The sequence below is a fragment of the Lepus europaeus genome, chromosome 16, assembly GCF_033115175.1.
Source record: "Lepus europaeus isolate LE1 chromosome 16, mLepTim1.pri, whole genome shotgun sequence".
In the NCBI taxonomy this organism is placed as follows: domain Eukaryota; kingdom Metazoa; phylum Chordata; class Mammalia; order Lagomorpha; family Leporidae; genus Lepus; species Lepus europaeus.
The window spans coordinates 88,934,989-88,962,630 of NC_084842.1; the positions used below are offsets into that span (position 1 = coordinate 88,934,989).

Consider the following 27,642-nt stretch of genomic DNA (forward strand, 5'->3'; position numbering starts at 1 on the left):
CTCCCGGTGCTGTCACCGTCACACACGCCTGCCCCGTGCATGGCTAGAGCACCCCGGGGCCCCCAGTACCTCCAGCCTCGTCCGGTCCACATCCTTGGGCAGCTTCACGCGGATCTGGTTTGTGACGATGAGGGCGTTGTAAGGGTACACCTGTCCGGGAGGAGACCACGGGCTCACCTCGGGTCGCAGGCGTGTGCCCAGGGGCACACACGTGTCTCACGGGGGGCAGGTGTGGCAGGGCTGGAGGTGAGGTCTTACCTTGTACTCTGGAAGACAAAGAGCAGACAGAAGGCCGGTCAGAAGCAAAGGATTCGTGGCCAACGTGGGCCTCCTTCCCCGCCCTGCTGCCCCTCCCCGCCGGGCCGCGCAGGGGCCACTGAGCAGCCCGCACTGGGGCTCTATCAGGGCTGCCGGGGAGGGGCTCCAGGAGCGGGGGGCATGGCCAGGAGGCTGCGGCAGACTGGAAGCGGCCGGCACTGTGCTGCCCGGGTGCGACGCCGTCTCCCCTGGTGGTAGGGACCACCCCAGAAGGAAGCCCCCCTCCGCTGGCTGCCTGTGCGGCGCGCAACATGGGCAGAGCTGTCGGCGTCCACACCACGGCCTGACCCCCCTCTCAACCCACTCGCTCCTGTCCAAGCTACCGAACGTGGTGCCCTGGTATGTTGTAACGCTGCCTTGCCGGCCTCGTGTCTTATGGAGACAGAAGGCAGAGTGGCTGGTCGGGCCTCGGTGAACCCCTGGGAGTGGCACCCCACGCCCGAGGTCCTCCTCGTGCCAGCTCTGTGGCTCAGAGACGTGGGCGGCCCCTTAGAGGAAGCCGTGCACACGAGCAGGGCTCCCGGCATCCTCAGAGACAAGCAGGTGAGCACGGCCCCGCTCCGGAGCCTTCTCCGAGCTGGGAGAGCGGCCCCACCAGGCCCCTGCCCCGGGCCCAGTGGCCATCCTGCCCGCCTGAGGGCAGGGGTGGGGCAGGGACTGGCCCCTCTCCGTCTGGATCAGACCCTGGAAGCCGGCTGCCTGCGACTCGGTTGCCCCGTGTGACGCATATCGCTGAACAAGGCAGGGCAGGCCGCCGCGCCCAAGGACAGGAGCTCGGCGACGCCTCGGGCGACTCAGCAAGGAGGGAAACGGATGCCCGTCTGGAAGAGGCGGGTCACGGAGCCACCGCCCGCATGGCACGCCCTGCCCGCCACGCCTGAGCCTGTGCCAGCACGCCTGGAGGGCTGGCTCAAAAGCAGGTGGAGGAAGCACTGGCAGGCCCCGCCCCAGCCAGAGGCCCTCGGGGGTCCCCGCCGCCTGTACCTCGCGTGCCCCAGCTGGCATCCAGGTCTGCTCCACAAGGGGCCAGGTTGGCGTTCTGGAAGAGAGAGAGATGCAAGAGGGGGCTGCACGGGACTGGGGGGTCAGAGACGGCCCCCATGTCCTCGCACAGCCAGCAAGGTGTCGGCCGTGGGTGACACACTTGGTGCCAGGTGGGAGGGGCGTGTCCGGGACACGTGCATCTGCGTGCCTCGCTATCTAACCCCACCTCCTTGGAGGTCTCCGTTGAGCCTGCTCCCTCCTCAACACGGTGCCCACAGCCTGCTGGTGCCAGTGCTAGGAAGGCCCAGGCTGACCTCTCACCCTCTGCCCTGCAGGACGCCAAGTGGGGCACGCTGTCACGTGCAGGTGATACTGACTCCCGGGGCTCCGCCCTATCTCACAAACTCCTGTCCTGGAGCCCCCAGATTCCAGCCACACTTACAAGCAGGTGCATGTGCGAGACCGAGTCCACCCCAGTTGAGTCCCCGAGAAAGGGGGGGACCTGGGACAGCAGCCGCAGCTCTGGAGGGACTGCCATAAGGATTCAAGAATCCTGGCATCTGAAAGTCCCGGGCACGCATAAACACCCTGCACACGCTCACCGCGTGTCCCACGCGCTCCGACAGGACGTGGAGCTGAGCACCCCCGCTCCTGGCTGCCTGTCTCTCATCGGCAAACGCTGCCGTCTTCGTGGGCTGAGACCACGCACCCCGGACGCCCGCCTGAAGAGATCACCCACGCACCATGCACTCTCCCACGGAAGGCCCCCACGATAAGGCCTCTCCGGCCCGCCCCACCCCTGCACCTTGCTGGCACCCGGAGGCTGAGCCCCTTGAAGCGATGTCTTCTCCAGGCCCCGCCCCCAGCCCCTGGGGTGCAGGGTCTGAAATGGGGTCAGGGCTCTTGGCAGGGCCTCTGAAACTGAGTACAGGGCTCCGGTTTCAACGGAGGGAGCTGTGCAGGCGGGGGGCGGCGTGCGGGGCCCCGAGGGTACTGTTACAGGGGAGGTGCCCAGGGCACAAGGGACCGGCGAGAGCTGCTGCGGTCCCAGTCCAGGAGTGCGGGAGCGGAGTGCGGGAGCGGGGTCCGTGGTCCCCGGTGTGGAACAGGGCAGCGGAGGCCGGGGAGAAGCCGGCCTCCTCCTGGCCCAGCAGAGGACTCCACAGGCTGGGTAAGTGTGCAGGAGGGGGAGGGGGTCTTTGTTTAAGCCCCGGGGGCGTCTCGCTCATCAGGGACTTGGGCATGACTCTGGGCCTCTCAAAAGGCCGCAGCAACACGCGACCCATCCGATGCCTGCACCCGGGTGAGCGCCCCCTAGCCTCTGCCCAGTCCTCGCCCCTGCCGCTGGCCTGCGCCAGGCACCTGGGCTACCGCAACCTCTCACCTCGGCCACTTCTCGGAAGTTCTCCCTGGGAGCTCTTGGGCACAATCCCCGAGGCATTCTGTGCACAGACTCGCAGCCCGGGGGCACCTGCCCCTGTTGCTGGAAGCCCGCAAACCTGCCTTGGCGCTTTGCTACCTGATGCAAAGGGGATGTGCTGCCCCCTAGTGCCCACTGCCCTGAACCACAGGCCTGGGCCGCTGGAGACCCACTTCCTCCGGCCTCCCTGGTTAGGGAGGGAAAGTGGGGTCCACTCCCAGCCTCTTTAGTGCCAAGTGGACACAGAATCTGCATGGCTCTCAGGGGCGAGGGGGTCTGGGCTGCAGCCGCCCTGCACGGGCGGGCAGGAGAGCACCTGGCCAGGGGCCGCCTTGAGGCAAGTCCTCGGCAGCTCACGGTGGGTTCCGGCCCCCCCCCCCGCTCCCGTGGCACCTGCCACGGGCCCGCATCTGAGAACCTCCCCTGAGTGGGGCTGCAGCTCTGGGCTGTGGGCGTTGTCACCGCCACGTCACCGCTGAGGCTCAGGGGCCCCGATCGCAGGAGTAGCACACGGGCCGCACATCGGAACCCCTGGGTTTGCTCTGCAAGCTAGGCAGGAGGGCGCGGGGACCGGCGTCTGAAGGCTCAGGTGTGCAGGAGCCATGCTGGGGCGCTCACGGCTCAGGCGTCCTCGCCCTAACCCCGGCAGTGTCGGTCACTTTTGGAAAGGCGAGAAAACTGCCCAGAGCCGGGCTTGAACTCGGGGCTGTCTGCAGCCAACCCACGCGTGCTTCCCGGCTACCGTCTGGGAAGGCGAGGCGAGTGTATTAGGTCGTCTTTGTAGCCACGATATGGTTTTAGGTTGGGTCGGGGTCGGCACGGTGGGGCGGGGGGGGAAGCCGCGGCTGGCACCCCAGCTCCGAGTGCCGATTCGAGTCCGGACTGCGCCCTGCTAACGTTCCTGGGAACGCAGCGTGAGAGGGCCCGCGTGCTCGGGAGACCGGGCAGCATCCTGGGCTCCTGGCTTCGGCCGCGCGGCCATTTGCAGAGCGAGTCAGTCCATGGAAGATGGGTCTCTGTCTCCCTCTGCCCCCCCCCAACAGATGGACAAATCTTTTAAAATCATTCAGAATCATTTGTCGCTCAGCAGCTCCATGGCCTTCCAAAGGCCCCATCTCCGCTGCAGCAAGGCCTGGCATCAGCAGGTTCCCGGCTGCGCCTCAGGTCGTGAACACTGGAGCTGCTGTGCTGAGTGGTTCTTGGTTTTTTTGTTTTTAAAGATTTTATTTATTTATTTGAGAGGTAGAGTTACAGACAGTGAGAGGGAGAGACAGACAGAAAGGTCTTCCATCTGCTGGTTCACTCCCCAGATGGCCACAACAGCTGGAGCTGTGCTGATCCGAAGCCAGGAACCAGGTGCTTCTCCTGGTCTCCCACACGGGTGCAGGGGCCCAAGCACTTGGGCCATCTTCCACTGCCTTTCCCAGGCCACAGCAGAGAGCTGGATGAGAAGAGGGGCAGCCAGGACTCGAACTGGCGCCCATACGGGATGTTGGCGCCGCAGGTGGAGGATTAAACTAGTGCGCCACGGCGCCGGCCTCTTGAGTAGTTCTTTATCAGCTAGGAAGTGTCTCATTTATACTATTAACTATTGCTCCCTTTTTAATAGTTTGTATTTTTCTACTCACTTGCTTTACCCTGCCGTCCACCTGACGAAATACCAGCGTCGCCTTCTGATGCACCTCAGCGTCTCTCCCTCACCCTCTGCTGGCGCGTCTGGCCTTTGAACAGTTCACGGCGTGCCCCTGCAGTGGCGCCGGCTGGTTTTGCAACCCAGCCTGCCAGTCTCGGGGGCTCCGTCTGCACACCCCGAGTACCAGACTGTCTGCACTGAGACCTCCTCCAGGGGCTCGCACAAGCCTCCCGCGGCGGGGGGCGGCTGTCCCATCTGTTGGGTGTCGGGGTCCAGGGCAGGCCTCTGGGGCACTGGGTGCTTGGGACAACAGACCCAGAGCGAGCCCAGGAAGACCCTGCCTCGCTGGTGAACAAGAACCACACGAGTGGACCACGGGGCCTCTACGCCTCGGCCGCCAGGAAGCTCAGAGCTGAGCCTGAACTGTTCTCCGGCAGGGTTCTCATTTTTGCTGCATTTTCTCCAATCGCGTCTCCCCGCCCTCTTCGCGAGTGGGTGCCCACGGGGCTGTTGTCTCCGTGTGTCTCTGCTTTTCCTTTAGGCCACCCGGAGCCCTTGTCGAAGGCACAGAGTGAGAAACAACGCACGGGACGACTGGCACACAGGCCCCGGTGCTGCCCGGCTCCCCGCACGCACAGGGATGGCACACACCCTCCCAGTCCTCTCCTTCCCGCCCGCGAGGCGCCGCATGGAGTGGCCCGGGTCCGAGGCTGGCTCTGGGCGAGGGGACCGAGTCTACCCCTGCCCGAATGCTGGCTGCACCCCGCGGCTGGAGACCAAGACGTGCTGTGTCACCACGCTGAGGAGCCTCAGCCCGTGCGGCCGTTCTGGAGAGGGAAACGCTCTTGGGTCACGGACAAATGGGCTCAGAGCTGGGAGAGGCGGCCCCGGAGCGGGAGCGGGGGGCCTGGGGCTGTGTGTAGGGAGGCTCTGGACCACCAGGCGCCCCTGACGCCAGGCTCCGCACCGGGTGCAGGGCACACAGGGGCTTTCTCCCAGGAGCGAGGCCGGCCCCCTGCGGAGATCCAGGCTCGCAGTCACGCGTCTGGGATTTGGGAGACCCAGGGTGGGCTGGCAGCAACCAAAGGGAGCCCCCAGCCACGGGTGGGCCGGGCCTGCCTTGGGGCTAAGGACAGCAGCAACGTGTGCCAGCCCAGGACGGGGCTCCCGGCCCTCGCAGGCCACAGGGCACAGCGCAGCCCTCCCTCAGGTCCCAGGACGGCAACAGACACCCAGCTCCTCGCATAAAACGACGGCACGGTAGGGATGTACGAGGGACTCCGACCACGTGGAACGTGGGCTCGGCAGGCTACGTTGGTGCAAAAAGCCTTTAAGTCCACACCTCCCCTTACCATACTCCGCGTTTTCCGTGGGCCTCCCCTCTAGACGCCCTGCGGAGTGGCCACAGGGACAGCAGCCACGCCTCGCTGCTAGGGGAACCAGGGCCAGGAGCCATGGCCACCCACCATGCCCCGCTGCTCGGGGAACCAGGGCCAGGAGCCACGGCCACCGGTTGGCACTGTACCTTCCCCGGAGGATTCCCCACCCGAAGCAGTGTCCCAGGAGACAGGTACCCAGGGGACCTTAGCCTGTGTCACAGGAGGAGGGTGAGGCTGGAGGGGCTTCCCGGGGCCTGCAGCGGGAGTGGAGGGGAGCAGGTCCCGCCCCGGGCGGGAAAAGCGGCAGCGCAGATGGAGCACGGCCCCCGCCTTCCCCTCCCCGCCGTGGGAACTGCGCGGACTCGGGGGTCAGGGCCAGCGCAGCGTGGCTGGGGAGGGGTCGGGTGCCTACCTGGTGGTCCAAGCCATTCTTGCCATATCCTGGGATGGAGTCAGACTTGGAATAGTGGAAACCTGAAACAGACACACAGCAGTCACGAGCGCCCAGCCCAGCCTGGCCAGGGGGCGCGTCCGGGCAGGGACCCCAGGCCACCCGGCCAGGGTGTGGGTGAGCCCGCCCATGACACACGGAGCCTGACCCCAGCCCCGTGGGCACCCATGGCCAGGGATGGGTCCTCTGTCGCCCCTCCCCCACTTCAGACAGGGGCCCTGGGGGCAGAGGCAGGGCAGCCAGAGCTGAGCAGGGGTCAGCAAACAGAGACCCCCCACCAGCCCCACGCCACGGCATCCGGCACCTCCCATGGCCTGCGTGGGAAGGAAGGGAGGAGGCAGAGCCGGGGCCCCCTGCAGGGGCAGGGCCCCGTCATGGGAGGAAGCACCTCGGGAGGCCTATGCCGCTCGCACGCCACCATGGCGCACGTGCCCCAGTGCCCCCGAGGCCTTGCGTGGACGCAGCGCTGGAGGCCGTGCCTCCACGGGGAGGGAGGGCGCCGTGCACACAGCTGCCCGACCTCTCGCCCTCCTGCCCCGGGAAGGCCCGGCTTCTGAGCGAGGCTGCAGCCGGCGGCCATTCATTCCGGGGCTCTCAGCGGCTCACTGAGGACACAGGAAATTCTGCCAAGGTCACAGGTGGACTCAGCAAAGTCCATGAAAAGACACCCATGGGAGGTTCTGGAAGGTGCTGGTCAGGGCCTCTGGCTACATCAGCATGAGGGGGTCTCAAAGTTCTCCCAGCCAAAGAACCCTGTTGTCACACGGCCTGTGACCCCCGATATGCAAACCAAGAGTGGGGCAGGGAGGGGGCTCGGGGCCGGGCCTGCTCCTCTCGGCCTGTCCAAGCTGCTCCAGGTAAGTGGTCTGTCCGGTCTCACTTCACAGAGGGGGCATTGGGGCCCAGGGCCACGCAGGCACTGGCCCCAGGCCAGCCAGCGGCAGTCCCCAGATGCCCCCGACTTGTAATCCTGAGGTCCCTCCAGGAAACAGCTGCTTCCTGGCTCATTCACTGATCCGGGCCCACCCTGGCATCCAGAGGATCCCAGCTGTAGCCTTCACCCCGCTAGGGGACCCTCCCCGGAGCCCTCACTGCATCAGGATTTTGGGCCGGGGTCTGCTGTCCGTGCCCACAGCCTTCTGGGCCACCCGACGCCCACCAACGTCCGCGAACCACTGCCCATGGCCTCAAGACCAGCACACGCCAGCTGCGTCCTGCACCACCCAGGCCAGCGGGTCTCACCAGGACATGCGCATAACATTGCCAGCATGCGAGCGCCATCTGCTGGCTGTGGTGTTTGACCATTTCACAGGAGGCACAGAAACCCAAGTTCCCTGATGGCCACTTTGTGCCGGCCACCTCTTCTGCCCGCCTGCAGCGCCCACGCCAGCCAACCATCAGCCACGATTTAGATCGGCCCCACTGGTTCCTGGCGCGGCGCCCGCTCTCTCCTGCAGGTCCACGCCTTCTCCTGTGGCCTCCCTGGTGTTTGGGGGACGTCCCCTAGCTCTAAGGGCGTCTGCCAGAGGCAAAGGCTCTCAGCCTCGCTCTGGGAACATCTTCCTTTCTCACTTGGCCCTGAGGCTGTGTCTGCCGAGCACAGATCCGGGGGCAGCTCCTCGGCTTCAGTGCGTTCCCACCTCCTGGGGGATCAGCGGTCGGGTGGGCGGGACGCGGCCTCACCGGACTCACTCACCAGCTGCTTTCAACTGCTTTTGCGTTCCCCTAGGCTACACTTTCCGGAAGTCTGATTACAATGCGTCCTGGTGGGGGCTTTTCCAGGGCCTCCTGGGTGGGGGGGGGGGGGTCACTCGATTCCTGAACCTGCAGATTCACGTCTTCTGGCCAAAGTTTCTCAAGTTCCCAGCCCTTCAAGCCCATTCCCTTTCTCCTCTCCGTCTGGGAACCCAGTGATACACTATCGTCTCCCAGGTCCCGAGGCACTCCTCAGCTCTTCTACTATTTTATCTTTGCTTTGTCTTTTATTTTTAGGTAAGTTCTGTTGCTTTGTCTTCAAGTTCCTCCCCCTCTCAAAGTTGTCCAGGGTCTCGGCCAACAAGGGCTCAGATGCGGTCTCAGTCCCAAAGCTGCGGTGCAGAGGGCAGGGTTCCTCGGTGAGATTCCCGTGCTGCGTCACGTGGCTTCCGGTCCGGTTCTGTCGTGGCGGGGGAGACCCGTCCACGCCCTGCTCTCATTTGTCACTGCAGAAGGCCATGCAGTGTCTCGTGGATCACACAAGGGGTGGGCACAGGGTGCAGGTCCACCCAGGCCATGAAGCCGGGTTTCTCGTGGACACGCTCGCTGGTTGCTTTATGCGCCCCTGGCCCTCGGGCATGCAAACCCAGCCTGAGACTTGGCTGCACCCGTCTTCTCCTGAGCCAGACTTCCCCGAGGCCAGAGGGGCTCACTAGGGAGTTCATTCAGGAACTGGTTCCTGCCAGTTGCTTCCAGTACGGTCAGGTTACTTGCAGCCGTTTTGTCAAAGAGCCCATCCACTGAGTTTTTATTTTTGTTATTGTACTCTTCAGCTCTATACCATTGCATTTGATCTTCGGTTTTGATAACCTCTGTCTCTGGTGGGATTTTTCGGTAGCTTCGGCAGTGTCTGTCATGAGGGACCCCTTCGAGTCCCTTTCACGCCGTGCCAATGTTGACTCTTTGCTGCGTTCGTAACTGTTGGTCGTCTTCCCCATTCAGTCACCCTCTGGTCCCTGGGACACGGAGCGCCTTTTCCAGCGTGTCCTGGGTGGCTGGGATCGAGGGTTAGGAGCTGAGACACACGCGAGTCCCCACGCCAGCAGGCAGGTGCTGTCGGTTTAGTGTAGGGCCTGGACTTCTGTGGGCTATGGCGCCAGCACAATGTGGCCTTCAGAACTTGTCTAAGTGCCGTTCCAACGCTGCCCACTTGTGCCCCCTTGTGCCACTGGGGGGGGGTGATGTCAGCCAGGGGTGTGGCCATTTCCCTGCGCCCACTCTCTGGGCCACGGGGTATCTGCAGGCTTCCTGATGGGTATCTGCTGGTGTGGTGGGAGGAGGGAAACCCCACACCACCACCTTGTGCCCCAGCGTGGGCGCAGTCCCCGCCCCCTCCCTCCCTCTGGAGTCCTCCCTGAGCGTCAGAGGGGTTGTTCCTGGGTTCTTTGGGGTGAACTTCCTGCAGAAGAGCTGGGAGAGGAGGAGACCATGTCTCATGCCCCGGGCTGCCGTCTAGACCCGTGGAAGTCGGTCTCTTGGGGCGGGACCGGTCATCAGCAGCTTTTACAGGTCCTGGGGGTCCCGCGTGCAGGAAGTTTTTTTAAAAGCCCCTCCACGCTGGCAGGTGTTTCACTCGACTCTCACCCGCCCACGCGCTGAACGAGAGTCCGGGTGGGTGCTTGGCCCAGTCATTGCGACGCTGCTTACGATGCCTGCGCCTCTCGTCGGACTGCCCAAGTTCAAGTCCCAGCTCTGTTCCTGACTCCAGCTTCCTCTTGCAGCGGTGACGGCTCCAGTGCGTGGGTCCCTGCCGCCCGCATGGGGGACCTGTCGCAGCTTTGGGTTCCTGGCTTCAGCCGGAGCCGGCCCTGGCTGCGGCAGGCACCTGAGGAGCAAACTGGCGGATCGGAGGATGGGAGAGCCCAGTCTCTCTTGTTCTCGCTCAAATTTAAAACACATTAAAAACAGAGTCAACTTTAAAAAAGGAGTCTACTTCATAGTCGAGGCGGCTTCGGTCTAAGGAGGTAAAGTGAGCTCCACAAGGTCAAACTGACGCAGTGAGCTCAGGGCTCCTGCATCCGGACAGGGCCACCATCTGCCCCCACCCCCGGCAGCCCCGGGCGATGTGGGTGTGCAGGCGGCCGAGTCTCCTGGAGACCTGTGCGCCACGGAAGGTGGTGGCCTTGTGGAGTGTGTGGCTGTGTGTGCACCAGAGGAGAGGGAGGGACGGAGTGTGAGGCTGAGTGTGCGCCAGAGAGGGAGGGAGGGACGGAGTGTGAGGCTGAGTGTGCACCAGAGGAGAGGGACGGAGTGTGAGGCTGTGTGTGCACCAGAGGAGAGGGAGGGACGGAGTGTGAGGCTGAGTGTGCACCAGAGGAGAGGGAGGGACGGAGTGTGAGGCTGAGTGTGCGCCAGAGAGGGAGGGACGGAGTGTGAGGCTGAGTGTGCACCAGAGGAGAGGGAGGGACGGAGTGTGAGGCTGAGTGTGCGCCAGAGAGGGAGGGACGGAGTGTGAGGCTGAGTGTGCGCCAGAGAGGGAGGGACGGAGTGTGAGGCTGAGTGTGCACCAGAGGAGAGGGAGGGACGGAGTGTGAGGCTGAGTGTGCGCCAGAGAGGGAGGGACGGAGTGTGAGGCTGAGTGTGCACCAGAGAAGAGGGAGGGACGGAGTGTGAGGCTGAGTGTGCACCAGAGAGGGAGGGACGGAGTGTGAGGCTGAGTGTGCGCCAGAGGAGAGGGAGGGAGGGAGTGTGAGGCTGTGTGTGCACCAGAGAGGGAGGGACGGAGTGTGAGGCTGTGTGTGCACCAGAGAGGGAGGGACGGAGTGTGAGGCTGTGTGTGCACCAGAGGAGAGGGAGGGAGGGACGGAGTGTGAGGCTGAGTGTGCGCCAGAGGAGAGGGAGGGACGGAGTGTGAGGCTGTGTGTGCACCAGAGGAGAGGGAGGGACGGAGTGTGAGGCTGTGTGTGCACCAGAGGAGAGGGAGGGACGGAGTATGAGGCTGTGTGTGCACCAGAGAGGGAGGGAGGGACGGAGTGTGAGGCTGAGTGTGCACCAGAGAGGGAGGGACGGAGTGTGAGGCTGTGTGTGCACCAGAGGAGAGGGAGGGACGGAGTGTGAGGCTGAGTGTGCACCAGAGAAGAGGGAGGGACGGAGTGTGAGGCTGAGTGTGCACCAGAGAGGGAGGGACGGAGTGTGAGGCTGAGTGTGCGCCAGAGGAGAGGGAGGGAGGGAGTGTGAGGCTGTGTGTGCACCAGAGAGGGAGGGACGGAGTGTGAGGCTGTGTGTGCACCAGAGAGGGAGGGAGGGACGGAGTGTGAGGCTGTGTGTGCACCAGAGGAGAGGGAGGGAGGGACGGAGTGTGAGGCTGAGTGTGCGCCAGAGGAGAGGGAGGGACGGAGTGTGAGGCTGTGTGTGCACCAGAGGAGAGGGAGGGACGGAGTATGAGGCTGTGTGTGCACCAGAGAGGGAGGGACGGAGTGTGAGGCTGTGTGTGCACCAGAGAGGGAGGGAGGGATGGAGTGTGAGGCTGTGTGTGCACCAGAGGAGAGGGAGGGACGGAGTGTGAGGCTGTGTGTGCACCAGAGGAGAGGGAGGGACGGAGTGTGAGGCTGAGTGTGCGCCAGAGAGGGAGGGAGGGACGGAGTGTGAGGCTGAGTGTGAGGCTGAGTGTGCACCAGAGAGGGAGGGACGGAGTGTGAGGCTGAGTGTGCACCAGAGGAGAGGGAGGGATGGAGTGTGAGGCTGAGTGTGCACCAGAGAGGGAGGGAGGGACGGAGTGTGAGGCTGTGTGTGCACCAGAGGAGAGGGAGGGACGGAGTGTGAGGCTGTGTGTGCACCAGAGGAGAGGGAGGGACGGAGTGTGAGGCTGAGTGTGCACCAGAGGAGAGGGAGGGACGGAGTGTGAGGCTGAGTGTGCGCCAGAGAGGGAGGGAGGGACGGAGTGTGAGGCTGTGTGTGCGCCAGAGAGGGAGGGACGGAGTGTGAGGCTGTGTGTGCACCAGAGGAGAGGGAGGGACGGAGTGTGAGGCTGTGTGTGTGCCAGAGAGGGAGGGAGGGACGGAGTGTGAGGCTGTGTGTGCGCCAGAGAGGGAGGGACGGAGTGTGAGGCTGTGTGTGCACCAGAGGAGAGGGAGGGACGGAGTGTGAGGCTGTGTGTGTGCCAGAGAGGGAGGGACGGAGTATGAGGCTGTGTGTGCGCCAGAGAGGGAGGGACGGAGTGTGAGGCTGTGTGTGCACCAGAGGAGAGGGAGGGACGGAGTGTGAGGCTGTGTGTGCGCCAGAGAGGGAGGGACGGAGTGTGAGGCTGTGTGTGCACCAGAGGAGAGGGAGGGAGAGCGCGTGAGCCGCAGGCAGCTGCAGCGGATCTGGAGCGAGCTGGCAGCTGGGTGAGTGCGGCCCAAGTCCCATCAGGCCCTGCAAGCACCGGGCACCGCGTCTCCCCAGGCCCAGGCCCAGCCTCCCTGCCTGTGACCCCTCGCCCTCGCACTCTGCTGGGACCACTCTGGGGTCCTGAGCAGCTCTCCCGGGGGCTGTCCTCCTCTGGGCTGACCCCTCAGATGTCAGAGCATCTTCCAAACACCCGGAGGGTGGGGCATCCTCTGTGGCCAGATGCAGCTGGAGACACGTGGCTCCCGGCAGCACCTCGATGCTTCCTGGACACCTGAGCGGCAAGCCATCTCCCGGGCAGGTGGCCGTGGGCTCCCCGGTGCCTGGACTTCTGACCGCAGCCGCGGCCTTGTGCACGTCTGGTCCCCCCCCCCCCCCCGCCTCTGTGTCCCCAGCAGAGAGAGAGGCCGGGACACCCGCTCCAGCCCTCGGAAACCTGAACGCGAGGCCCTCGAGTGCTCCGAGCGTGGGGCTCAGGCAGGGGAGACAGGCCTGTGGCAGCTGTGGAAGGCTGGCCGTGGCCTGGCCTGTGGGCTGGCGTGCGGGCCGGCCACAGGGGGCTGTGCGCCACGTGGGAGCCCCGCACCCCCAGGCAGGAGGACAGGGTCCTCCCCATGTTTACAGAACCCAGAGAGCTCACCAGAAAGTGACAGGCCAGGACCCAGCCCTGGGTGGATCGGCACCCTGTGCCCACCCCTCGTGTGATCCACGAGACACTTCCATGGCCCCGGGTGTGTGGCAGGCCCCCTCTGGTTCCCCCAGCTGGGCTCCATGAAGGCAGGGTGCTGGGACGCTGAGGCCCCGCCCTGCCCGCCGTGGTCCCCCTGCACTTAGGGAGGGGCTTTGGCAGGCCCGTGGGGGGGGGGGGCGCCCACGGGGAGAAGACGCAGAAGGTCACAGATAAAGGTCAAGCCTGCACTGGGGGAGGGGCAGCACTTCTGGCGTGGGGTGCGGATCTCAAGACCCAGGCAGAGGTGGGAGGGTACAAAGGAGCCAGAGGGTACAAAGGGAGACCCCGGCTCCCGCCCACGGCCCTCAGAGGGACACTGCCGGGGCCGGGGAGCCAGTCAGGTGCTGGCCTGGGCAAGCCTGGGGGCACTGAGACGCTGGGATTTCGGCTCTGCCCCAGGCAGCCGCGTCTTCTTGTGACCTCCGCAGCTCCCATCACGCGCTCTGGGGCCTTGGAGATGAGAGGGAGGCGGAGAGAACACCCTGACCCCCAGCTGGGGGCCTTGCTAACAGAAAGACCCACGGCTCCCGGCCACGGTGGCCATTCCCATGGAAGAGCCTCTGTACCACGCGGCTGCCCTGGCACCTGCCCAGGGTCTGTGTTGGCCCCTTGTCCTGGCACACAACCCCTCGACTACCCATGTGCCCCGCATCCCGCTGTGCTGATGGGGGGGTCCCTGGGCCCCTCCCCCTGGTCCGGGCAGCCCTTCCTCCCCCTCTCCAGCTGCCCATCCCATGCGTGACGTGGGTACAACCGAACCTGGCCGCGGGGCTGCCGGTGAGCGCCTCTCCCTGGCCCCGACTCAGCCCCTCCCTGGCCCGCCCTGCTTGCCCCCCCCACCTTTGAGCCTCATGTGCTGCGTGCGAGTACCCCTCCTGCCTGCCTGCCCCAACCCTGGCTCCAGCGGGGATCAGACCACGGAACCCCCTAGAACCGTCCCTTCCAGTCAAGTGCTGTGCTCTAGCTTGTCCCACCTGACCCACGCTCACAGCCCCCTCCCCCACCACGCGGGTCCCTCCTGTTCCTCCACCCCCAGCCCTGCCCCCGCCCTGACGGCCATGTCCCTCCCCAAACCCTGCACTTCGGGAGACCCTCCCTCCCTGACCACATGTTTCGACCGCACCCTCACCCCAGGCTGCCCGGCTCCACACCAGGGCAGGGGTGTGGCTGCTGCTCCGCCCCCAGCACCAGGTGGTATGCAACACGTGAAGGCGCAGCCCAGGCCCTCGCCCAGGCCCTGTGCCCACCAGGGGCTCTTGGCTCCGCCCCTCACTCAGGCCCGCCCCCTCCAGCATGCTCAGGGGACGACAGGTAGCAGATCCAGGAGTCTCTGCCCAGCCCGGACTCTTCCCACCTGAGAACCCCAGAGGGACACGGGGGAGGGGAGAGGCCGTGTCCGCCCTTGCCCCGCCCGCAAGAGAAGCTTCGCGGGGACCCCGGCTCCAGAACCTCCCTCCCAGGGGCACGGGGAGTGTCCTGCCCTCAACCAGGCCCTTCAGGGAGGCTCACAGCTGAAGACGGGGCAGCCCGTCAAGCACGGGGGGCCCAGAGGAGGGGCACACAGCAGGTGCCACAGCCACCGGCTGCGCTGGGGGTGAAGACCCTCCCACCCTACTGCCAGCTCTCACGCCACAGTCGTCTCCCAGCCTGGGGTTTGGGAAAGGGTGCTGCTCCCTCGGGGGGACTGGGTTCTCTGGGCGGGGTCTCCAGCCGGCCAGGGGGCTGTTCTGGGCTGCCACGCCTCTGTCTGGGGACCGACACAGAAAGGCAGCGCAGGATCTGAAGCGCCTGGAGTGTGGGACCCGGGCGGCCAGGGAGGGGCCTCTCCAGCCTCCCTGAGGGCAGCGAAGCCTCATCAAACAAGGCCCAGGCCCCTCCCTCAGAACAGGCTGAGGGCAGGCTCACGGGTCACGGGTCACGGGGAGTCCTGCTCTGGCCTTATGAAAAGGAGAGGGGCGGGGCCCTTGGTAGAGGGAATGTGAGACCCTCCCTGAAGGGCGCGGCCATGCCTGGCTGAGAGCCACCGCCCTAGGGTCAGCCTGGCCTCTGGGCGGGGCCGTCCCCACCTGCCTCTCCCCTCCCAGCGCATAGCAGGTGCTCAGTAGACATGGGGGGGTATGGGGGGATGACTGAGGTGAATTCAGCCCCAGCTGGGGTGTGCTGATGGCGTCATGGGTGGCAAGAGGCTGTGACCAGGCCCCCTTGGAGCCCACGGAGGCGCCCAGGCGGGCGGGCAGTGGCAGGACACACAAAGGTGCCCAGGCGGGCGGGCGGGTGGCAGGACACACAAAGGTGCCCAGGCGGGCGGGCGGTGGCAGGACACACAAAGGTGCCCAGGCAGGCGGGCGGTGGCAGGGCACACAAAGGCGCCCAGGCAGGCGGGCGGTGGCAGGACACACGGGCGCTCCTCTGCTGGCACCGCCGCCTCTCCCAGCTGCCCGCTCGCTTCTCCAGCCCGTCCTGCTGTCCCCGGCCCCCGGTCGGCGTCTGGCGCAGAGTGCAGGCTCAATAAACACCCGTGGAATCCATTTCAGCTCAGCTGTATTCAGCGGCACCGCCCTAGCTGCCTCGAGGTGCTACGGGCCGACGTCCCGGGGTGCAGGCGGGCACCGACAGCCCGCCCTGGAGCCCCTCACCCTGCCCTCGGCGCGGGGAGGGCGGCCGCCCACCCCAGACCCCTGCACGCTGACCTCAGCTCCTGCCCGGCTCTGAGGCGCCAAGCTGGGGGGCTGCGACCTGGGCGCTGGCTTAGGAGAGCACACGCGACACAAGACACGGGTGGCGGCCGGTCTCCGGCACTGTAACCCGCACGCTCCCACGTCCTCCCGGGCTCCCGTCCCCTGGAGCACCTCCAGCGCCACGAGCATCATGGGATGAGGATGAGCACGGATGACCGAGAGCTGCCTGCCGAGCACCGAGCACCGAGCCCGGCCGCCGAGCTTAGCCTCCCACCCGGCAGACCCAGGCTCGGAGCCGTGGCTGGGGGGTGGGGGCGGCTGAGGCCGGATCTGCACCTGGGTCTGTCTGGCGGCAAAGCTGGGATTTTCCCTCTGCCCTCGCACACCCACATCACCCCCTCGGCCTCTGCTTCCAAACCAGGCCCCAGCCGGGCCCCGGGAAACAACACCAGCGGCTTAGCCCCAGAGGCTACTTCCAGGGACTGTGGGTTTTCAGCATCTTCAAGCCAATGACACGATCTGGAACTTTCTCTACATTTGGAAATCACTCCCCGCTCAGGCAGACGGCGTCCCCGGCCCCCCCAAAGTCTGAGGCCTGGAGGGACACAGGCCCCGAAGCCCCGCGCCGGCAGCCCGGAAAGAACTCGGGGCCCCTGCTTCCATGCCCACCGCGAGCGCACTGCCAGCCGGCAGCAGCCGCCGAGCCAGGGTCTGCCCTCGTGGCGGATGACTCGTGGGAGGTGTGGGGGCTGCTGGGAGCCACGGGCCCTCTGTGCCCGCCACGGCTCCTCGTTCAGAAGAGCCACTCACGCGAGAACTCGCTGTCCCCAGGCACCCTGTGGGCGGGGTCTCGGTCGGGGCCGCTGCTCTGGGACAGTGACTGGCTGTCCAGGTCCGGGGAGTTGGTCCTGGTGTCCGGCTCGCCCTTGAGCAGCAGCCAGCTGGTCTTCTGCGGGGGAAGGAGAGGCCGCGTGAGTCCCGGTGCCGCGCCTGCTCTGCCCACCTCTGCTCTAGGGACCCATGTCCCCCTAGAAAACACAAGGAGCGAGGAGCCCACCTCTCACTGCAGACCTCAGCGGGGAGCAGGACCCGCCCAGAGGCCGCACGGCGCTGCCCCATTTCACAGATTCAGAAACTGAGGCCGAGGGGGCTTGGGCCCGGGGCTTCACCTCGGGGGACAGGGAGAGCCCACCCAGCCCGGGGTCCTCCCCACCTGAGTCAAGGGGAGGGGACTCGACGGGAGAGCCAGGGACGGGGACCTCAGCCCACAGGTCTGATCCCAGATCCCGCCCCTAGCCCGCTTTCGCGGGGACGAGTGGATGGGCGCGCGGCTGCGCCTTCCCCGAGCATCATCCCGCGGCCGCAGGCACAGAGGGTGGCGGTGGCATCAGAGGGGTGCAGCCTGCAAGGTGGGAAAGACGCCAGACAGATGGCGCCGGCCAGCCGGACAGAAGGACGGCGGCTGCTGGGCCTGCTGTGGGGCCCCGGGAACACAGCTGGCTCTTTTCCCTTGCCTGTTCACACCCCCACCCTGGTTACAGAGCCGGAGCCAGAGCCAGAGCCAGTCCGGGGGCAGCAGGTGCGCCTGAGGCCGGCAGAGCGCGGTGCCCCCGTGACCTTGGGGGAGCCCAGGGAGCGGCGCGTGAGAGGAGGCACGGCCGAGTGGGGTCAGCGCCCCGCGTTACCTTCCTGCTGTCCTGCTCGAAACTCGCGTCCTCCCCGTCCAGTCGCCTCGAGGCTGGAAGGGAGAAGCCCGCCGTCAGCACCTCGCGCCCGGCCCTGGGCTCCCTGCCCTGCAGAAGACCCTCCAGGAAAGGGCGGCGGCGGGAGAAGCTTCTGGAAGGCAGGCTGAGAAGGTGGGCCCCTGGCCCTGGGCGTGGGCGGCCCTGGAGCCCGAGAGCAGGTATGAGGGGCAGGGCCGGGGGCGGGGGCCCGCGGCTCCCAGACAGAGCCTCGTGTTCAGAGGCCCCACTTGGCGTTTGGAAGAAGACGTCCCGCCTTCCAGGTCTCCGTCAGGGAGCTGTCCGAGCCGCACGGGAGCCATGTTGACTGCCTGGCCCCACCCAACCCGTTGTTCAGACGGGGGGACAGAGGCCGGGGGGAGATGGCCTGCCCCATCCACGGTCACGGCCAGCCGTGGCAGACACTGACGAAGGGCTTCCCTGGCTGTCCCACTCGGCTCCTGGCTGTGTGTAAGCAGAACACGGGGAGCGGGTTACGTCCCCCGGGGAGAAGGGACAAAGCCCACCCAGACACAGCCAGGGAGACCCTGCACGCAAGGTCACCTTGCACAGTTCCTGGGCCACAGAGACCACGGGGGCTGAGCCAGGAGGCTCTGTGTTCCACGTGCAGATGTTTGCACACGTGTGTGTGCGTGCCTCACTCTCTGAAGCTGAGATCACCTCCAACCACGAACGAGCAGACGCCACGCGAGGCCATGCCCACCTTTCTCGGCACCCGGCTCAGTACGGGTAAACCCGTTTAGCATGCTCTGCACCCACACACACACCCCATGCACGGAACCCGCGGAGGGCTGGGGCCCGGCAGCCCTCTAGGACGCCCTGTGTCCCGCACGACCGAGGACAGGACGGACAGCAGGCCAGAGAGCTCGGACACTGGGGACTGGGCTACAGGACAGCAGGCCAGAATGGGAGGCTGCCGGCGCCCTGGTCCTCCAGCGTTCTCAACCCTGCTCTCTCTGCCCAGAGGACAGCGGGAGAGGCGGGGTGGGGGGCAGTGGGGACTCCTGTTGCCGGGACGATGGCCGGTGCCCAGGAGCGGGGCCTTGAGCGTCTGACCACATGTCAGCCAGGCTCCTCCTGGCCGCAGCCACCTCGGGGCCCAACACCAGCCCCGACGAGCGGCTGACGACCAGGCGTCGGGCTCCCTGGGCCAGCGAGCAGTGTAGCCAGACGCTATCTGAGGCTTTTCACACCTGGGTCACCAGCCCACCGAGCACGCAGTGGGCTCTGCAGAGAACCAGGAGCCCAGGTAGGAACACACGGGGACAGGGCACTCTGTTACTCACGGCTGGCTTCCTTAATAGCTCTGGGCCTCAGTTTCCTGTTCTGTAAAATGGGCAAGTAACACCTAGCCCTTCGAGCCGCGAGGACCCCGTGGGGTCGCATACGCAAAGGGAGAACACACTGGAGAGGCAACCATGGGGGCAAAGTGGGAAAAAGCAAGAACTGAGCCGGGGGCTGCACCATGGCTCGCTGTGTGAGTGCGTGAGCCGGGGGCTGCACTGTGGCACACTGTGTTGGGGGAGTCACACATCCAAGACGATCAGAGAAAGAGCATCCTGCACCTTTTATACCCTCAGGGCCCTGGAAGGCACCTGCAGTGGGGGCGGGACTTCCTACTCCCTGAAGCCCCCAGGGGATCTGCAGGAAACACCCCAGGGAAAGTCGAGGTCTCCAGAGCTTACAGTGCACCCACACCTGGACATTCCTGCATGGACACACACCCTCACCCACTTATTCACACTTGGCCACCAGTCAGCGATCTTTTTAACTAGCAGCTCATCCGCCTACTCTGTCAGCTACCCATCCCCCACCCAGCCATCCACCCACCCCTCCACCTACCCACCCCTCCATCCACTCACCAATCCATCCATCCACTCACCAATCCATCCATCAACCCACCCTGCCCTCCCTCCCTTCACTCATTCACCTGCCTATCCACCCACCCCTCCACCTACCCACCCATCCATCCATCCACCCACCCATCCATCCATCCACTCACCCATCCATCCATCCACCCACCCCTCCCTGCGCATGTCAGTCCACTCCTGGGCCCTGATGCACCTGCTCACCCGGCAGGCCTCCTCCGCCCACCCCGCCCTCCGTCTCCCCCTGCTCAACACTTGCTCCTTCAGCCTGGACGCTCCTCCCCTCCTGGGGGCCTGGGGGGGGCCGTGGAATGACCTCTGACACGCCCTGGTCTTTCAGAAGCCCACAGGCCAGGGCCATGGAGGCCAACAGGTGGAGGAATCATTTTGAATAGTCCCAACAGTGAGCACCGCCTCCCCCATCGGGAGATTCGCCATCAGATGGCCCCCCTGGGCGTCACCTCCCTGAGACTCGTTCAAAGCCCCGGGAGGGAGCAGCCTTGAACCCCACCTTCCAGAGAAAGAGGGGGCCCCCAAGAAAGGAAGCGTTTGCTGCTATGGACGAAGCAGAAAAGTGGGGGGCTGGGCTTGCACTGAGTGACTGTCACGGGGAGAAACGAGACAGAAAAAAACAAAAAACAATAGAAAAAAGGACCAAAGAAGGAAAAATTAGAAAAAGACAAAAAGGCGCCGGGAGCCCTCTGGCGGCTGGTGCCTCTCCCTGCCCCCATCCCGGCCCCACCACGGGGCCTGCTTCCCGCCTGGGCTCTCGCCCTGTCATTTCCACTCTTCTCTTCTCTTCTCCAGCCACGGAGCGCTGCACTGACACAGTGCAAGGAGAGAGCGCTGGGCCCCAAAGGCTGTGCTATGACAGCCGGGCTCAGGGGCTCGGCGGGCCTGGCCGCGGATGCCAGCTTGGCCGCCGACCGGTCCCCTCAGCACCAGGCCACTGCTTCCCGTCCAGGACGATGAGAGCCTCAGAGATGCGCGGGGGAGGCGAGGCCTTTACCCAGAGCCAACCAGCCTGGGTCGCCACACCAGGTGTCGCCAACCGGCCTGGGTCGCCACACACACACATGCCGGGCCCAGCAGCCCTGGCCAGCCTCACAGCTGGAGGCCCCTCGCTCCGAAGCAGAGAGGGCTTGGCGTCAGTACCGGCTCCAGCGTCAGCAGAGTCAGGCCCACGGAGCCCAGCCTCCCCAGGGTCTGACACAGGCGCTGAACGGTAAACATGCCGCTGCAAAGCAGCTCGGTGCTTACGTTACCTTAGAGCAGTGAGATGGCCCAGGAACTCAGCCCAGTCACCGGATCCCCAAGGGAGGCTTGGAGATTCAGGGGTGGTGCCAGGTGGGCTCGGCCACGGCTGCAGACCCCAGCTCCTGGCAGAGCCCTGGTTCAGGCTGCACGTCCGATGCAGCTCCCAGCCGGCAGGCAGCAGGCGATGCTCAAGTACACAGGCCCTGCCGCCCCATGGGAGACCCGGCCGGAGCCCCTGGCCCCTGGCTCCTGGCCCCTGGCCCCTGGCCCCTGGCCCCTGGCTCCTGGCCCCTGGCCCCTGGCCCCTGGCTCCTGGCTCCTGGCCCCTGGCCCCTGGCCCCTGGCCCCTGGCTCCTGGCCCCTGGCTCCTGTGCAGCCCTGGCCCTTGCAGGCACCTGGGGAGTGAACCAGCAGACGGCGCACCCTGTCTGTCTCAGATAAAAATCCAGGAACTGACGGCCGCACACCTCGGTTACGCCCCTCTGTCCCCTCAGAGGAGACTGGAAGGGTCAGCTTTCCAGAGGGGGCGGGGCTGCCGTGGGCGCTGCACGCACCCCCGTGAGGGGGCGGGGCTGCCGTGGGCCCTGCACGCACGCTTGTGCACGCACGCTTCCAGCGGTCCGTACTCTATCTGTGCAAACAAAGCGTCTCAAATGCGAGTACCGGAAACCAAGGCATCCTAAGGCATCCTAAGGAGGCTTGGCTCGGGAGAGCACGGCTCCGACACCAGGGCCTGGCTCCGCGGCAGCCACACGCCGCCCCCGAGGCCCTCTGCGTCCGAGTCAGGCGCAGGCGGCGGTGCCTTTCTCTCCAAAAAGCTGGCCGGCGCTTGGCAGCACGGGCGCACTATAAATCCTGTCTTGCATGGGTCAACATCCCCAACGTGTGCAGTGACAAAAGGGACTCACTCGGGGCTGTGTCAGATAGGAAATAGCTTGCCTTTGGGTAGGAGACTCATCTGTCAAACACGCACATACATGCAGGCACACACATACACGCACACACATGCACACACACATGCATGTACCCACACACATACACGCACATACACGCAGGCACACACACACATGCACACACACAGGTGACCACTGGCGACAGCAGTTTCCTCTGCACTGGACAGAAGCTCCTGTCTCGGCCCTGGCTGACACAGAGGGCGCCCCGTGACCCGACTACTGCCCCCTGCACTGCGCGCGCCTCCCTGGCGCGGGGCACTGCTCTGAGACGGGGCGGGCCAGAGAACGCTGGGTCAGGCTGCCTCTGCCGTGTCCCCCAAGCCCTGACCTCAGCGCCTCCCACACAGGGTGCTCACCGGGGCGTCAGGACAGAGCCTCAGCAGAGCCTCCCTGCCTTCAGCTGGCGCTCGGCTCCCCGCTTTTTACCCAGAGGAGCCGGCCTGGGCCCCAGCGAGGGCCCTGGGTCTGAGCACGTCCCCTGCTCTGGAGCGCGGTGCTCCGAGCGCCGTCTCTGGTTGGAAGACAGTGGCAAAGCCACCGTTCTGTGCAAGCCAGGGGGCCCAGCTCATTTCTTTCCTTCCCCCCCACCCAGAAACGCAGGCGGCACCGGGCTTACCGCCCCCCGGGAGAGCACGCGTCGAAAGCACTGCTCGCACTTGTCAGCCGGCCACGGGAAGCCCCTTCTAGGGGCCCCTGGCGGTGGGAGTGCAGAGGCCACGTGCCTGGGTGCCCCGCCACGACTTCCAGGTGGATGGGCTCTTCCCATCTCTGGCCACGGCACTTGTCAGCGCAGGAGGGGTCCCCCCGTGCCCCGCCCATGGGGTCCTCCCCAGCAGCCAGGCGGAGGGCGGGGCACGGGGCAGAGGAGGAAGCAGAGGCCCAGGACGGTGCCGCCGTCCCCAGCAGTGCCCAGAAATGCGGCTCTGATTCCTGCCGCGCCCAAGCCCCCGCACGCCTGTGACAGGTGGGCTCCTGTGGGGTGCGGGTGGAGGACAGAGGCCTGAGACGCCTTCCCCGCCCCCACCGCTCCCCGCGTGCAGCCCTACTGGCTGCGTGGTGCGTTCTCACGACGGGGAGCCCCAACACCCAGGCCCTGGTCTGAGGGCTGACAGCTCAGCTCTCCAACCATCGGGCCTGGATCGGGGTGTGGGCCGCGCTCTCTGGGCTGCAGGCCACCTGGCTGCTCCCCCCCGTAGGAGCAGAGTGGGAGCCAGCACACTGGGGTCTCGGCTGCCAGCCCCCGGCCCAGGCTGCGTTGGCGTGGACTGGCCTTGCGTCCATGACACAGGGAAGCGTCCTCACGCCGACAGGAGGCCTCCCAGGAGCCTGCCCCCCACGCCCCCAGAACCCGACACAGAAGCCACTCAGGAGCAAGGGGTGAGGGCAGGCATGCGGGGCAAACCATGCGGCGGGGGGAGTCCGACTGTACCATGCTGCTTGTAGATAGGGGGCTTCCTATAGATGTTATCTCTCATGCCAGTGTCTGGGGAGGAGAAAGAGAGAGGGCAGGACAGGGGGTGAGCAGGTGCGCTGTGCAGGTCCCTACGGCTGCTTTGGTCAGCAGCCGTCACTCACCCAGACTCCAAACCACAGGGGGATGGGCCGGGAGGCCCGCACCCCACACCGAGCACCCCACAAGGGACAGGGAGGGAGTTGGCCCAGGGCGGTGGCAGCCAGCAAGAGCCTCGGGCCCACCCAGATGCAGCCAGTGCAGGCGGCCCCTCCATCGGTCCCAGGACAACGACCACGTCTCTCTGGTGCCCATGGGGCTTGGGGACAAAGGGACACACCTCAGCCTGGGGCCACGCAAACCCATCTGGTCATTTTGCACTGAATCTCAGAGTTTGGGGAGCAATGGAGAGGCCTGGGCGGAGGGGAGGCCCGCGGAGTCGGGGCAGGGGCCACACCTGCTCGGACGGCGCAGAGCCTACCTGGGACGTGGAAGTGGCGAGGCGCCTGCTGGTAGGTGGAGGAGGGAGGCCTGCTGTCGGACAGCACCGAGAGGCTGGGGGTGCTCCGGCCACTTTCACTGCCTCCAGACGCAAGAGCAGAGAGCGGAGAGGGGCGGGGGGAGAAGCAGAGTAGAGGATTTCAAGCACAAAAGCGCCATTGCGGGGGCCCGTCTCTCCTGCCCGGTGCAGCGGCCCCAGCCCTCAGCCCAGGGCTGGGGCTGGGGCCCAGGGACCTGCTAATCCAACCTCCGGTCACAGCTTGCGAGTTGCGCTGGGCCTGGCCACCTGGGCAGAGTCCCCGGACGCCCAGGGCCTGCGCTCTGGCGCCCCAGGCTGGCCACACGGGGAGCGGCGAGCAGCGTAGCTCAGCCGTCTTCTCCCCAAGCTGAGCCGTTTCTGACCAGGGCAGTGGGAACCCCCCTCCCTCGTCTCTTCCCTCGTGTAGAAATAGCTTCCGTCTGTGGACAAGGTTGGATTAGCACGTCACTCATCCGGGCAGCAGAGCTACCTGGCCGAACGCCCGCCTGCCCCCACACACCTGTCGGGGAGTGACGGATGGACAGAATGCGATGGCCACTGGACAGCAACACGCTCCTACACATGCGCCTCCCGCCCCTCCCCGGGGGTGGACCACGTTAGAGGACGGCCCTGGAGTGACCTTGCCCTGAGCATCCACCGCAGGGGAGCGCTGGCCGGGCCTGGAGGAGGACTGAGGTGGGAGCACCCAGGGGCCGGCTCGGAGGGAGCTTCTGCCTGGGCGGGGAGTGCGGTGCTGCAGGGGGCTGTGCAGGGGCCTCGGGCTCAGCTCCAGGGGACCCCACAAAGGGGCCTGACGACCCCAACCCTGAGCAGCTGTCCTGCCTGGCAGGGGCACTGATGCCCACCGATACCACGGCAGCTTCAGAGCGACCTCCCTCGGGAACAGACCACAACCTCCCAGCACTCCCCCCGCGTCTACAGGTCCTGCAGCTCCTGGTGGACATCAAGCTCGGGAAACCAGGGTCCCTCCCAGCCACGGAGGCTGTGGCGAGGCCTGTCCCCAAGGAAGTGGACATGACAGAAGTGCAGCCTGCGATTACGTGGGCTCCAGTGCAGCCGGAGGCGGCTCAGGGGAGGCTCAGGGGAGGCCTGCGTGGCTCTGGGCATGGCCTGCCGGCTCCCAGAGGCCCCTACGGGCCCATCTCCTTCTCGCCACCTACAGTTCACGGCCCTGTCCCCCCCAGGGTGCGCCCTTGGGGGCTGTGTCCATGAAGTGATGAGGATCCGTGCACCTGTGAGCACGCTTGTCTGAGGGGTTCTGCAGGGCCTGAGCAGGGGAGCTGGGACCTGGCCTCGGCAGCCACGATGGCCTCTCATGCCCCCTGAGCTCTGGGGCCTCTGACACGGGCCCTGACTGAGACACGGCCACGTCCTCTCCTCCCGGGGAGCTACTGCCAAGGCTCCGGGTGCAGGCACAGGCTCCGGGGGGCACACAATGGCTGCCTGCCTGTCCCCTCCCAGCCGGGCAGCCGCCCTTCCTCTGTGGCTTCCTTAGGACCAAACGCATCGCTCACATTGGCAGTGCCACCTGCGGCAGGCCAGGACGGCCCCCGCCACGGGCCACCGTTGGGGGCGAAGGGCCTGGTCCCGCGACACTGGCTGGGTCTGTGCCTGCAGGCAGAGCTTGGCTTCCTCCCCCGTGGGCAAGCCTCAGCCGCTGCCGCGGGCCTGGCTGTGCGGTGGCCTCAAGGCCACAGAGCCCCCTTCCGACGTGCTCCGGCTCTCCCAGGGGCTCCCATAGCTGCTCCTGACCTCTGCCGGGAGGGGCCTTCCAGCACCCGATGCCCTTGGGGGAGGGGCATCCCCAGGCCCTCCCTCCCCCTCGCCTTCCTCACATAAGTGCTTTGTCCCAGGGCTCCGGGCGGTAAGGCGGGCTCCTGCCCTGCCCCCTGCCCAACACCGCCGCCTATACACCAGGCTCCCCGTGGCTGTCGCCGGGCTGCACCGAATGCCCCTTCTCTGTGCTGGGGTCCTGTCGGGATTCTGGTGACAGCCGGCCACCCCCTGTCCCCCGGCCTCTCTTGGCTGGGACAGTTTTGCATATTCCACAGTTGGGAGAGTGACTGTCGGGCAATTTCGTGGAAGGTGCTCGGTGGGGTCTGGCTGCTGGTTCTCTCATGGTCTCGCGGGCCAGCTGCAGCCCATGGTGTCGGGGGCACCCACCCCCCGAGGCCTCCCCCCGTGGGGCTGCAGAGCCAGGGAGGGGCTGCGCCTGCCCCCTTGCAGGCTGAGCAGGCTCGCAGGTCCAGGGACCCGGCCGACCCCACTGTCGCTGCTTCCACGGCTGGCTGCTACCAGGGTGGACGCTGACGGCTGAGCTACCATCGCCCTACGACCCGGGGCCATGGCACCCATTTCTTGGTCAGAGCTCTGGGGTCTGGCCCTTGTTGAACTTGCCAAGGTGTCGCCGAGTGAGGCCAGCCCACAGCCACAGGCAAGGGCCTGCTGGGACTGTGACCCGGGCGCGGGCCAGCCACCTTGTGCACGCCCTGCTGTCTCCTGTCTGAATTGCCCACAACAATCCCCGTGACAGACGAGGGTCCTGTTTGAGAGCCGAGGGGGCGGGCCCTTCAGTAGACATGGGGCCCAGTGAGTGGGGGCCGTGGGCCTTGCCTCGTGGCTCCCGCCCTGAAGCCTCTCCCTCCGTCTGTCTCACGTTGCGTGGCCAAACATTGTGTGGCCAAACGTTGCGTGGCCAAATGGCTTTCACAGCCTCCACTGCCCTCAGTGGCCCACGCCTGCCTGTCCCAGCGGCCTGCTCCTTAAAGGTGAGCGGTCAGCTGAAACCACACACTTCCCTAGAGACGCGCACGGGGCCGACAGTGCGAATGACTGCCACCGGTGCGCGCGTGTGTCGTCTGGGTGGGGCCGGGCGCTCGGCTCTGTGCCCTGCTTTGGGGTCTGAGCAGGGACTTCTCCCCCTGGGAAGAGGCTGGGAGCTCCCATGGCCATAGGCAGCCTTGGGACACAGGCAGGGGACAGAGTGGAGGGGGCCGGCCTCCCCTGCTGACACTGCAGAGGGGGACACGGGTCTCATCGGATTCTGAACTCGGCACTGGTGGCCAAAACTGTCAGAAAGGAACAGGGCAGAGCCTGGCGTCAAAGGCGGTGAAGCCGGCCGTGGGGCCAGCCGATACCTCGTCCCCCGCCCCGAGTAGGACTCCAGGAGGTGCCCTCAAGGGGGGTCTGAACTCTGCTTTGGGGACAGCCCCGGTGGGGCCTCTGCATTCTCTCCCTGCGCGGGTAAAGGGGAGGGGAGTCGGGCTGGGACATGGGCTCCTTCCAAGGATCCTGCAGGCCTGGGTGCTAAGAATCAGACGGCGGACGCCCGGAACGGCCCAGGAGGAGAAAGGAAAGGGCTGCGGGGCTCCGCTCTGGCTCTGCGCTCCGTGCTGCGCGTGGGCTGTGCACAGCAGCTGCCTGTGTGGCCAGCAAGGGAGCAGAGGGTGCACACAGCCACTGCTGCGCTTGCCTCTGGCCTCATCCCTGCCCAGCCCCTGCCCCAGTCCCAGCCCCAGCGGGGCAAAGGCTGTGGTCTGCGGCCTCCTGACTTCTGGGCAGCAGAGACGTGGGATGTCCCGAGAAGACCCGGGCTCGCTCCCCAGCGTGTGTCCCCGGTGGCTCCTGCGGGCCACGGGCAGGCCCAGGTGCCCGCACCCCTGCCAACTGCTCTCTCCTGCCCCCGGAGCCTGCCATCTCGGGCTCTAGTTCTTCTCAGAAGTTAACGCACCCCCCAGACCAGGGCACAGGACGATGACCAGGGACTCGTCTCGGTGAACCGACGGGGCCGAGCAAAGATGTGACAACAGAGCGCCAGTGGTGCACAGTTCACAGGGTCCCTGAGGGACGGCCATAGAACCAGGAGGGGACCCGCTGGCCTCCCTGCTCCCTGCCCCGCGGGGCAGCACGGGCTGGGAGGGGCAGGAGGCGCCAAGGACGGGGACCTCCAGAACACTGCTGTGGCTGCCTCGAGCCCTCCGCGGGTCTCTGCAAAGTGTACCCCTCAGCGGGCTGTGGAACGAACCCGCGATCTGGCGGGCTGAGCGGACAGCTCGGGCCCTGGCGGGCCGCTCCTCCCGGCAGGCGCCTGGCCTCTCCTCCCAGCTCTCACGCAGACGGACACTGGCCGGTCTGCGGTCTCCTGCTCTCACAAGGCC

At 66.2% G+C, this 27,642-nt stretch overlaps 1 protein-coding gene across 5 annotated transcripts in view; it reads right to left on the reverse strand.

Annotated features, from left to right (window-relative positions):
- ABLIM2 (actin binding LIM protein family member 2) overlaps window positions 1-27,642 on the reverse strand; it is a 122,633-nt gene that overhangs the window by 12,299 nt on the left and 82,692 nt on the right. For 2 of the 5 annotated variants that reach the window (XM_062212655.1, XM_062212654.1), the window contains 7 exons: window positions 23,426-23,527; window positions 22,924-22,977; window positions 17,360-17,412; window positions 16,485-16,623; window positions 6,147-6,208; window positions 1,303-1,357; window positions 70-150 (listed from right to left, as the gene is read on the reverse strand). In XM_062212655.1, the coding sequence (XP_062068639.1) occupies window positions 70-150; window positions 1,303-1,357; window positions 6,147-6,208; window positions 16,485-16,623; window positions 17,360-17,412; window positions 22,924-22,977; window positions 23,426-23,527 (546 nt within the window). Of the gene's footprint in view, window positions 1-69; window positions 151-258; window positions 267-1,302; window positions 1,358-6,146; window positions 6,209-16,467; window positions 16,624-17,359; window positions 17,413-22,923; window positions 22,978-23,425; window positions 23,528-27,642 lie in introns of those variants that run through there. The other 3 variants (XM_062212658.1, XM_062212656.1, XM_062212657.1) reach the window with 3 other exon arrangements.